A 10,999-nucleotide genomic window follows, 5' to 3' on the forward strand; every position below is an offset into this window, starting at 1 on the left:
CAATGGGGGGGGGTGGGAAAGGGGGGGGGGGCCCGGGGGGGGGGGGGAGTGGAGGAAATATACTACATTGGGGACTTGGTCTTGGGGGGTCATTCCTATTTCCAAGGAGTTTCTATTTCTTTGTATTTTGAAACATAATTAGGATTACTTATATGATATATTGATATTGAAAACACCTTTCGACAAAAACTTCTCAAAGGGAAAATTCCCATGTGCATGAAGAATGATTTATATGTGAAAATTGTATACTTTCAATGGCAAAATGCAGCAAAAAAAAAAGTAGTAAAATAGACAAAATATTATAGCTTAAATGACATAATGTAATTTACTCAAAAAATTAAACTTATAATAATTTTTTATACGTATAAATTTTTAAAATCTATAAAGTAATAAAAGTGAGGCTAACAAATCCAGCAGAGTGGGATCTCCAATCTGAGTCGACATTATAAAAAAAGCTATTCAAACTTCTGATGCCCCTATTCTCAAAAATACCGTCATGAGTCCTGACCTCACACACGTAGCCGTTAAATAGCCGTTACCGCAAATTTGACTATTCATCAATTTCCTTTTCTGATTTTCACCATACCCATAGAACAAGCTATCAGATGTTACCAAATAAATTGCAATAAGAAATGAGAAGAACTGGAAAACAGAGTGACCCTTTCCAGTTATGTGATATACCTATTGCAGAGAGGTCTAGATTCTATGAAGATTGATGTTTGATAATGTAGGAGTACATGATTAGAACGTTGAGGGATGTACATGAATCAAAGACTACCCAACTGTAGTCATTTGCCAATGTGATTCATAACAAATAAGCTCACCCTCTAGAGGCATGCAAAACCTACAGGCATTGGCAATTCCTGTGTACAACAATCGGCTTATGGCGAAACCTTGAAAATAGATAAGCTTTACATCATTACAGACAAGGTTCGCAACATAGCTACTATACCTTAAATGTTAATCTGAACCAAAAAAGAAATTAGTTGAATGTAAACCTTACGGATGACAGACAATAATGGAAACTGCAGAACCTGGATGCCTGTTAGAACCTTAGGGTTGGATGTACAGCATATACTTTGCAGAAAAGGTGGGGATGGTCATCCACGAGGAGCCGCCATTTGCTGCTTTTTTATCCTTTCATCATGTTTCACCATACTGAGCCATAAGCATAGGTCAGAGAATGAAGTTTCAATTTGTATGCACAAAACAAATATAAAGTTTTAATACCAACAATTATTAATCCTATACTTTTCAAAAATTTCAAAAAGTTCAGATTTTATCACAAATTACTAAAGTGGGCTTAGACCTTACAACATGGAAATGTTAAGAATGACTCAAACAAATAGCCGAAAATAAAAAAAATGTACAAATTATCAGACTACACATTGTGGAAGGTGGATATGATGGGAGAATAGAGGTGGCCCCTCTACCCATTGGATATGCTTGGGCTTGTTATGATGGAGCCTCTTTGCACCTGAATACAGTAGAAAGCTCCCCACTAATAGGCCCGTGTTATGTAATTTGATTGAATATATAAATTCAAACTTCAGCATTATGAAAATTAGGGGGCTAGAGGTTCCATTTTCCCAAACTCTTTTGGTAGAATTCTGTAGGATACATGACCTGCCACTAAAATCAGAAAGATGCTAAAACTGAAATTGATTCTTTATGTTATATTATCACCTTATGTCATGAGGAGTGATAAATATCCACTGTGAACCGTGACTCAATGCAAAATCCACTATAGCGTCCAGGCTAATTTTTCTGCTAACTGCATCCTGCAGATAAAAAACAAAATAAAAAATCACAATGCTGACGCTTTTCCAGTCCATAGAAAAGGAATATATGAACTATAGGAAACTCATTGCACTAGTTATCTGAACATATAAGCTGCAGGAAAGTCAATGCATTACGAATACAATCTAACTTCATAACATGAAAGATATAAAAAATTAAGTTCTGAGGCAAGATGCAATTTCTGAATTTTTTTTAGTAAGGATAGAATGACTAACAAACAAAAGTGAAGAAAAAGAAAAAAACACCACTATGCTTATATAAGGTGGAAACCATTCAGCCACTTTTCCGGTTTAATGATGCCATGTCCACTCATCTCAAGACAAGCTTCTTCAATTTTGCATAACTTCCAAAATTTCTACAGAGAAATGTCTTTGACATTTATTTATTGGCCAGCTTAATATCTTCTTCCAGATGTCATCATAATAAAGCCAAACTGAAGTCTAGCTCCATTTTTTCCTCAATTAAATATGTTCTCCATGCATGCAGTAGAGGGACAATGAGACAAAGGACGATAGTTCATATAGTTTACGTTGCCCTCAGTGCTGTCTCTTCTTGTCAAAAGAGAAATGAAAACCACATCGAAGCCCATTCAAGCAAAAGTAATGTTTAACAAATATGGTTGAGTATTATGCCATAGATATTCTATGATGACCACGCCAATCTTTACATTTCTTTCTACTTTCACTTTGAACCACACTAATTTCTTATTTTGTTCCATTTCACAATCTCTTCTCATCCCTTCCTCTTTGTCAAACTCACACCGTTGCACCCACCTTAAGAAAAGATGAGTTGGTTTTGCTATAATAAACAGACTTCCAAAGCATAGCAAGAGGGATATTTCTTAAGGAGAATTCACAAATACACGTGGCAAGGCAATTCCACTTATGGTTAAAGTTTAGGCATTTGTAATTTCTGGGACACACCTCTACCTTTCCAGTGGTGGATGGAAAGTTGATACCAGGAGGGGTAGCTCTGGACCCACAGCCTATTAGCAACAGTGCTGGTATTACAAGTTCTTTCTAAGGCTAAGAAAGGCCTGGTCTTATCTTACCATAGGATCATTGCTAAAACTAAGAGTGCAGCAAATAGAACGCGGCATATCTCAGAAAGTGTGCGGGTTTCACAAACCTCTCTCTCCATTTGTATGCAATTCTTGCCAAGAGGAGAGAGTGTTAAAAGGAGTACCAATTGTCCTTTGTACTTCTCTAACTAGCGCAAAAGCATGTCAATCCATAACTCCAACTGGTTTGAGTTATATTCAAGAAAAACGAATCTTCCAAGGACAAAGATACTTCATAGGGAAAAATGCTTCTAACACCGGGAACTAAAAATGTTTCAGTTAGACGGCATACCATAAATACATCAAACTCATCCATTGCACGAAATGGAGCTTCTGTCATCTCATGAAGTGCGAGTGCGAAACACAATGTTGAAAAGGAACGCTCGCCACCTGTTCCACATTAAAGAACTCACAGTTTCACACCTTTTGATCCAGTTTTGCAAATACCAAAAAGGATGGGAAGAACTTCTTCCAAGTTGGTGTAAGCCATACTCATGGAGAAGCATGATGGCTTAATCAAGATAAGTCAAGCACAAGTAGCCACTAGGAAAAGTTATCTAAGCTGTCCTAATACCATCTTAACAGGAAGATGACCATACAAGTTTTAACATCTTTTTTCTTCTTAGTAAAACCCCATGGGAACAATCAGACAGGGCTATTCCATCCCAATGATTCCAAAAAAAAAATAATGAAAGAAAAATGAATCTCCAAGGTTATCCTGCAAGGGCAATTTTCCCCTTTTTTTCCTTTTCTTTTTCTTTTTTTTTTTTTTTGTGTGGGGGTGGTGGGGGGAGCTGTTTATGTTCTTCACTAGCAGAAGTATTTAGAAATTGATCGCCGATATCAACCACAAGCACTCAAAAGAGAGCGATAAATAAAGGAAACAAATATTATGACCAAACAAATAAATAACTAAATAAACAACAACAATCAAACCTGAAAGCCCTCTAGTGTCACGAACAGAGCTGCTCGATGCATCTTGAGGCATTTTTACCTGGTATAGGATCAAATTGAACCAAAGGAAGCCAATTGATTAGTCATTCTTGTATCAAAATGATCCTACAAAGCTAAGTTAATCCTTCTTGATGATAATGGCATGCTAATTTCATTCAGTCATTTACCTCTACTGAGAGGGTCTGCTCTTCATAGCTAACTTTGATTTGACCACTTATCCCTTTCTTTTTCAAATGGCCATTAAATCTATTGAATACAATTTTCCGTAAGTTAGATTGAAGTATTAAAGTCAGAAATTCTCCTCTTGAATAGAAAAAGTCACTTTGAATAAGAAAGAAATCTAAAGAGAACAGGCCCTACTGCCACGTTAGCTGCCGCTTCAGAAGAGTTGCATTCCTCTGGAACTTGCTCCATCTCAATTCTAAGGCTTTCTCACATGCCTGATATAGATAATAAGAAAAGAATTCGAAGGCACTTGAAGGAGTAAGGCAATGAATTTAGGAGTAGCAGACCTAAAAATCAGATCTGTCTCAATAAACTACTAGGAAATATGAAAAGAAATCAGAAAACCAAATAACATTCAGACTCAAAATAATGGAGGAGAAATAAGCCAACAAACAGATCAAGCACCTAGGACATGGAACTAACTAAATACCCAGTACCTTCTCTTTCTAAGTTAGGCATCAGTTTTAAGAAATCCATTTACAAATTATAGCAGCTATGCTTCTATTTGCGTAGAAGGGAATAAATTAATGAGCAGACTGGGGTTGAAGAATGCTTAATAAACATACCATGGTAGCAAGCAGGCAAGCATGGAGACACAAAAATTTGGAGGAATACTTGTCCCTTTATAATCATGTAGAACAAGCAAGAGATATGAGGATGCTTTAACTTACTTCCAACTTCTCTCGAAAGGCTTTGTAAGTTTGTTGTTTTCTTGATATCTTACGCTCTTTTTTCTCGCACAACATTCTTAGATCATCGATAGATTCTGGAAATCTGCACAGGAAATTCCCTCAAGTGAATAACAGAAAAAGTATAAAACAACCTCATGTCTTAGAAGATAGAATGTTTCAATTTTTACCTTTGGCTTTCGCGCTCAAGTCTTTGTTTCAACCTACTAAGTTGAGCACTGAGTTGCTCAGGATCGCTTTCCTTACAGCCTCCTAAGGCCTGAATCTCACTCTCAGGACATATAATTGACGCTTTCCGATGACTTTCCTATGATTTAACCAGAAACCATCACCACGTTTTCTTGAGAACCCACTTACAACAGAGAATAATGACACATGACAATAAAGGTAGAAGTGATTAAGTAAGGTGGTTAAAAAAGTAATATGACCCAGTGCCAAAAACAAGTGCACCATGTTGGGGAACATGGTCAGAAAGTTTTGCATGGGTGAATTGCCTTTAATTCCCAAGCATAGTGTTAAGAATCATGACTTGACTCTCCAAATAATTGTAAAATCACAAGAGAATCACAATAATATCTAAGTGATTCTTGTGATATCTATATGATTTGATTTTGGAGAGATTTCCTCCATTTTCCGTTATCCACATATCTAATTCACCAATATCAATAAATGAATGTTAATCCTCAAACTAAGAGACAATAACATAATTTAGCCCTTTGGGCATTTTTCTCGTGGACGTAAACCACGTAAATCTTCGTCTTTTGTTTCTCTCTTCACATATCTAAAATTCCGACACAGCTTTTTCGTAAGGATTCTCTGGTACGCATAAGGCAACCATATGTTGCATGCACAGATGTTAAATATAGTTGCATATATCAAAGCCTGAAGAAACATAGTCATTTTGCGAAAAGTACCATCGCTGAGTCTACAACATAAAAATTGTAAATCTCGGTGAGTTATATTCCCAAAGCCGGACTTGAAATGCACCTTACAACTGCGTTCAAGATCCCGACACTCGGCCTCTGCATTTCCCAGTTCGGCAAGGACTTTAGAGTGCATCTGTTCCTCATAATATTTCTTCTCCTGAACAAAGAATTGCATAGGAAAATTTTCAAAAAACTTACAGCCAGAATAACTAAAATAGGGAGAGAATATATAAGCAGGTAACAGAAATCGACCGCTTCTGCTTCATGAAGATCTTTCTCTATCATCATCAGTTCGCTCTCTGCTTCTGCTAATGCATCAATTTCGGACTTCGCCGACTCTACATTATAAACATTCGATAATGGGGCACAAAGAACAGTAACCACAAGGACTCAACATAACATTTGAAAAAAAGATCAGGATTACCACACAGATTTTCAAACGACATTTTGAGCTCTTTAGCTTTAGTTCCTGCTTCATTCACTTTCTTCTGAAGTTCTTCCCGCAAAGTTTCCTTTTCTTGTATTTCATCATGCAGTTTCTGCACATAATTTCCGAGCAAGAGAATGTGAAGACAAGTAGTTTATGATATAGAGAAGAGCTCCACATAAACTCTAACTAGATTAGCTTTAGAAAGTAGTCCAAAAAACAGACAGATATCTCTCGGTGAAGCTCATCCACAGTAGATGCAGGTGCAGCACTAGCTTCTGAGGCAAGCATTTTTTTCATATCTTCCAGCTCAAATTCCTTAGTCCTAAGTTGCCGCTCGACATGGATACGCCTTCTCTGGAAGAAGTTACAGTTATAACTTATAAGGATCAGGACGCCAAGCAAAAGTTCTGAATAAACCAAAATTAGCAGCACGAATTTCCCATGTTTCACATAAAATAACAATAAATTCAGCACATTGCATGCGGTTGGTATTATTTTACACTTCCGCTGATATTATATGATTGGAATTTGATATCTTAACACAATAATCTTTCGAAGTGCAAATACTGCCTCTGTTCACCACTATATGTTAGAGAAGATCAATTTCATGACACAATTTATATATTAACACAACAATCTTTCAAAGTGCAAAATACTGCTTCTGTGTTCAGCACTATATGATAAAACTCCAATTTCATGAGTAAAGAAACTGGGAAAACATGTAAAGAAATATTCAGTATGTTTGGTTTCGATTTTGGCCCATCTTTGAGATGGGCCAAAATATAGTGTATGTTTGTCTTGCTTGATTTTGTAAGTTTTGAATATATTTTTGATTATTTTAAAATAGTTTTAATTATTTTTTGTCCAAAAAATATAATTAATTAAAAAATAATATTTATTTTAATCACTCACAACTAAATAAATTATATATATTTTTACACATACATATATATAAAAATATATAAAAGAGACATGATTTGACAATGAACAGTATTTTTTGTCTCCCCACTACCCAACATCAAACATACCATACTTATTTTATATTATCTTCAAAAACAAATCCAAACATACACACTATCTCTAACTTATTTTTATTTATCTTTATTTTTCTCTCTCTATCTTCACAAAACACCCCAAAACAAGTTAAAAGCAAAACCAAACATTATGATTGTTTTCAGCATTTTTCAAAAGAATATGGTTGCATTAACATGTTACTAGCCCTGCGGGCTTGAAGAATATCGCATGGTCAGTTTAGCAAAAGAAATCTTTACAGAACCTGGGAAGCAGTTATCTCTATTGCCAGTACTGGTGTATTTTGCTGTAAAAGAGTCTCACTAGAAGTCATTCTATCATGCAAAGCAATCATATCAGTTTTCATGATAAAAGTTTTCTAGATGAAGTCAAATATCACAGTTTCTTCACCCGTTTGCTTTCAGAAAAGTTAAACTGTAGGGTCTCTTGTCCCATGGAATGGGACAATCATATTCCAACATCAAAGACTCCCATTGCCACTCAGCTTAGCTTGTCATATCTTTGAACTCATTCCAGGTCTAAGTTCACATGCATATCAGAACTGTTATTCACAACCACTAGGAATGTTAAAAGACCCTAATAGATGACAGCCTGTTTTTCACTGTTACATGCATATAATTGAAATCAGCTTTAGTATGTTATTAACAAGGAATCTTGGAGGGCAAGGGGATACCTTCACACTGCCTAACATGTCTCGAAGATTCCTTAAGTCTTCCTCCTTACCACGTTTTACTCCCCGGCCTTTTTGAACATTCTCTTTTGCTTCTAATGCGTCTCTTTCGAGATTTTTAATCTCGTTATCAAATGAACCACAAAGACGACCACCTCTCAAGTTTTTATTGGGGGGAAGAATGGTTTGGGCTGAACCACGGGAAAACCTGCAAACGAGCTCCCATCATCATTATCTTGAAGTTGCTACCTTATTGAAGCAAATTACAGAACTTGGATGGATAATAGCAAAAGTTGAATGCTCTGGTCTATATTTTTACATTTTAGCTAAAATAACTTAAGAAACAGCTCCTATGAATAGTGAATAGAACTTATCATGGCAAAATATAGAATCAAAATATTCAACAGACCTGCAGCGGAAGATGGACTCCAAAAAGATTAGCACTTTAAGTCAGTATTCCGTGCAGTGTGCTAAATTCAGACTTCATTATTGTCATACATGGAATAATTAAAGATTCTTTCATTTATTAGCATCAAACAACTTGAAACATGATATGCATAAGGCTAACAATCCAACAGATTGATACATAATACATCTAAATATTTCCATAACATAAAATATAGAAAAACAATCAAAAACAAAAAACAAAAATACACCAGTAATTTTAGTCGGTGGAGATTGAGTGATGGGTTCGCTTGTTATCTTACATCTTGTACCCATCAGATGTGTAAACCTCCTTCAGATTTGATATCCTCTGATCAAAGGCAACAATTTTACCAATATCATAATCTTTAACAAGCACTTGCCTCTCAGCACTAGCCTACAAGAAATACAGACTATTTAAACAGTGTTCACAACATCATGGTGAAGAAATTAGAACTGAGTGATTAGAGATCGACAAAATAAAGTAAGCAAAAAGCAGGTGTGTCTGAAAGTCAACACCACATTCTACAACAGTATTGAACCAGCAGAATCCATTTCTCAACAAGCACATTTCTCTACTACATTCCGAAATGTAAAAATATGTACAGTAGAATAATATATAAAAGTAACGAGATGGTAAAAAATAAATGTAATACTAGGTTACATAAGAACGAACTGACTTCTAAAGTCACTTAGATATAAAATTCAAAACAATTAGATATAGAAGTCAAAATAGGAGCTGCAAGAAAGTGCAAATTTTACCACATCAACCAACGCATTGAGCACCGTAGGATTGTCAGAGTCCATAACAGAGAATACAGTGGGATGATTAGTCTGGGGAAGCATATGTCTTGGAATGTCAATTCTACGAATAGACCAAAGGTCAACAATTAGAAAAGGTCACTTGGCCAAAGATAACTGGAAATTGGAGATATGCATCTAGCCATACCTTGGTCTGGAGAAGTCATATATGATAATCTGTAAGTGGTTATAGTTTGCTTCCCTTGCACATGCTCTCAAAATACGGGCATCTTTGTGATCTGTCACAATGAAAGCATTGAGCACCCTGCCAACTGCATTTTCAATAGCTATAGACCACATTTCTCCATCTTCCAATTTCTGTGATAAATAATTCAACAAAAAGTAAGGAGCTAGTCAGCAAGCAGGCTCAAGATAACAGCAACACTAATTAAAAAAGAACACCCTGTCTCATGCATGAAAAGCTATAGTTATACTCAGAACCAAAGTGACCTAGCCACATTTTCAAACTGGAATTAAATCGACATTAAACTAACATTTTACTAGAAGAAATAAATTAGGGAAAAAAAAAACTAATAATACCAATCATACATGTATTCCCATTCATGTACTATGATTGAAAAACATTGAGTTCAGCAGATCCTTGCAGCTCATGTGAACTGCTACACAAAAATATAAAAGGATAAATTACATCTACACTGTTTGACTTTCAGCGAATTTATACAAACCACCCCTCCCTTTCGCATAATTACACAAACTACCAGTCAGTTGGAAAAGGAGCCAGAAAATGTGGAAAGACATATTTCCACCTCCGGTGAAAGCATAAAAAATAGAAAATCACTGACCATTTCACCCTTTGTTCAAAATTTGAATTAAAGAAAAAATCCCACCTTTTTCCTTTTATATCTATATAGATGTGCATATATGTATTTATATATAATATATATTTTGTATATACATTACATACATATTACATATATTTTCATATATTATGAAAACATATACACACACTCCAAGACAGCAGCTCTCTTAACTTTGACTTTTCATTCAAGGAATGCATTATTCATTTTTCCCTAACTCGGGGATATAGGCTTTCATGCTGAAATGGCATATATGATGGCACTCCCTCTGCGAGAATATGGAAAAGAAGGAATTGGGCAGCTGAAACCAACAGTAAATTATGGATATCCGTATGGACCTCATTGACAAGTATGTTCTTAAGATGTATGGATGAAAATTATACCATATTCAAAACCAAAAGAAGAGTGAGAAAGAGAGCACACAGAAAAGAAAGAAAAGGAAAAAAGAAATAGATAAGAAACAGTAGCAGAAAAGAAAAAAAAGAAAAAAAGAAATAGATAATAAACAGTAGCAGCGGAATGATGATTACATGTAGGTTGTTATACATGAACTGTAACGTGATCAATGGTTAATTTATGACAAGATATTCAATATCATTCAGCCATTTTGCATTCATGCAGAGTAAAACATGCAGTGTCACTCCAATACTTTACCACATGAGCACCAATGGGACCAATTGGTGGGCTGCTAAATTTATGTTGATGCCGCTCAATGGCCTGCAAGAGACTGGCCACTCGACCTCCTCCAAATGCAGTAACCTTCAAGGCAAAAGCAATAAAAGTTGGAGAATAAAGGGATGATACAGAAGATGCTTGAGATTATACAAATAAAAAATTCACATGACAGGTGCAGTGCCTATATTGACTTATATAAAGCAAAAACAAAGATGAAGAAAATAGGACTGGGTTGAGAAACTAAATTGAGTATCTGAAACAAGATTCTCTCACCTTGTTTCTTTGATGCATTTGGAGCTCACGGATACGCGAAGAAATATTTCGATGGGTTCTCTCAACATCTTCTATCTGAAATTGAATCAAATTAATCATAAATGACTAAATGAGATTGCAAAAGAATACCCGTCCCACACCAAAAAAGGCTTACAGGACCAGGAAGTATCTAAGCATGCAATACCAACAATAAACCTGCTGGAATTCCATTTGTTAAACTAAA

General features: G+C 35.6%; 1 protein-coding gene across 2 annotated transcripts in view; it reads right to left on the reverse strand.

The window, feature by feature from the left end:
* The window catches only part of LOC105160617 (structural maintenance of chromosomes protein 6B), a 16,191-nt gene continuing 5,930 nt past the window's right edge, over positions 739–10,999 (reverse strand). For both annotated transcript variants that reach the window (XM_011078081.2, XM_011078083.2), the window contains 18 exons: positions 10,777–10,851; positions 10,483–10,587; positions 9,159–9,328; positions 8,972–9,074; positions 8,494–8,606; positions 7,790–7,994; positions 6,307–6,438; positions 6,079–6,193; positions 5,907–5,992; positions 5,716–5,811; positions 4,899–5,035; positions 4,711–4,813; positions 4,175–4,254; positions 3,982–4,060; positions 3,797–3,854; positions 3,153–3,250; positions 1,687–1,781; positions 739–1,158 (listed from right to left, as the gene is read on the reverse strand). In XM_011078081.2, the coding sequence (XP_011076383.1) occupies positions 1,101–1,158; positions 1,687–1,781; positions 3,153–3,250; positions 3,797–3,854; positions 3,982–4,060; positions 4,175–4,254; positions 4,711–4,813; positions 4,899–5,035; positions 5,716–5,811; positions 5,907–5,992; positions 6,079–6,193; positions 6,307–6,438; positions 7,790–7,994; positions 8,494–8,606; positions 8,972–9,074; positions 9,159–9,328; positions 10,483–10,587; positions 10,777–10,851 (1,908 nt within the window). In that variant the 3' untranslated portion in view covers positions 739–1,100. The remainder of the gene's footprint in view (positions 1,159–1,686; positions 1,782–3,152; positions 3,251–3,796; positions 3,855–3,981; positions 4,061–4,174; positions 4,255–4,710; positions 4,814–4,898; positions 5,036–5,715; positions 5,812–5,906; positions 5,993–6,078; positions 6,194–6,306; positions 6,439–7,789; positions 7,995–8,493; positions 8,607–8,971; positions 9,075–9,158; positions 9,329–10,482; positions 10,588–10,776; positions 10,852–10,999) is intronic.

Source organism: Sesamum indicum, linkage group LG4 (assembly GCF_000512975.1).
Source record: "Sesamum indicum cultivar Zhongzhi No. 13 linkage group LG4, S_indicum_v1.0, whole genome shotgun sequence".
Lineage (NCBI taxonomy): Eukaryota > Viridiplantae > Streptophyta > Magnoliopsida > Lamiales > Pedaliaceae > Sesamum > Sesamum indicum.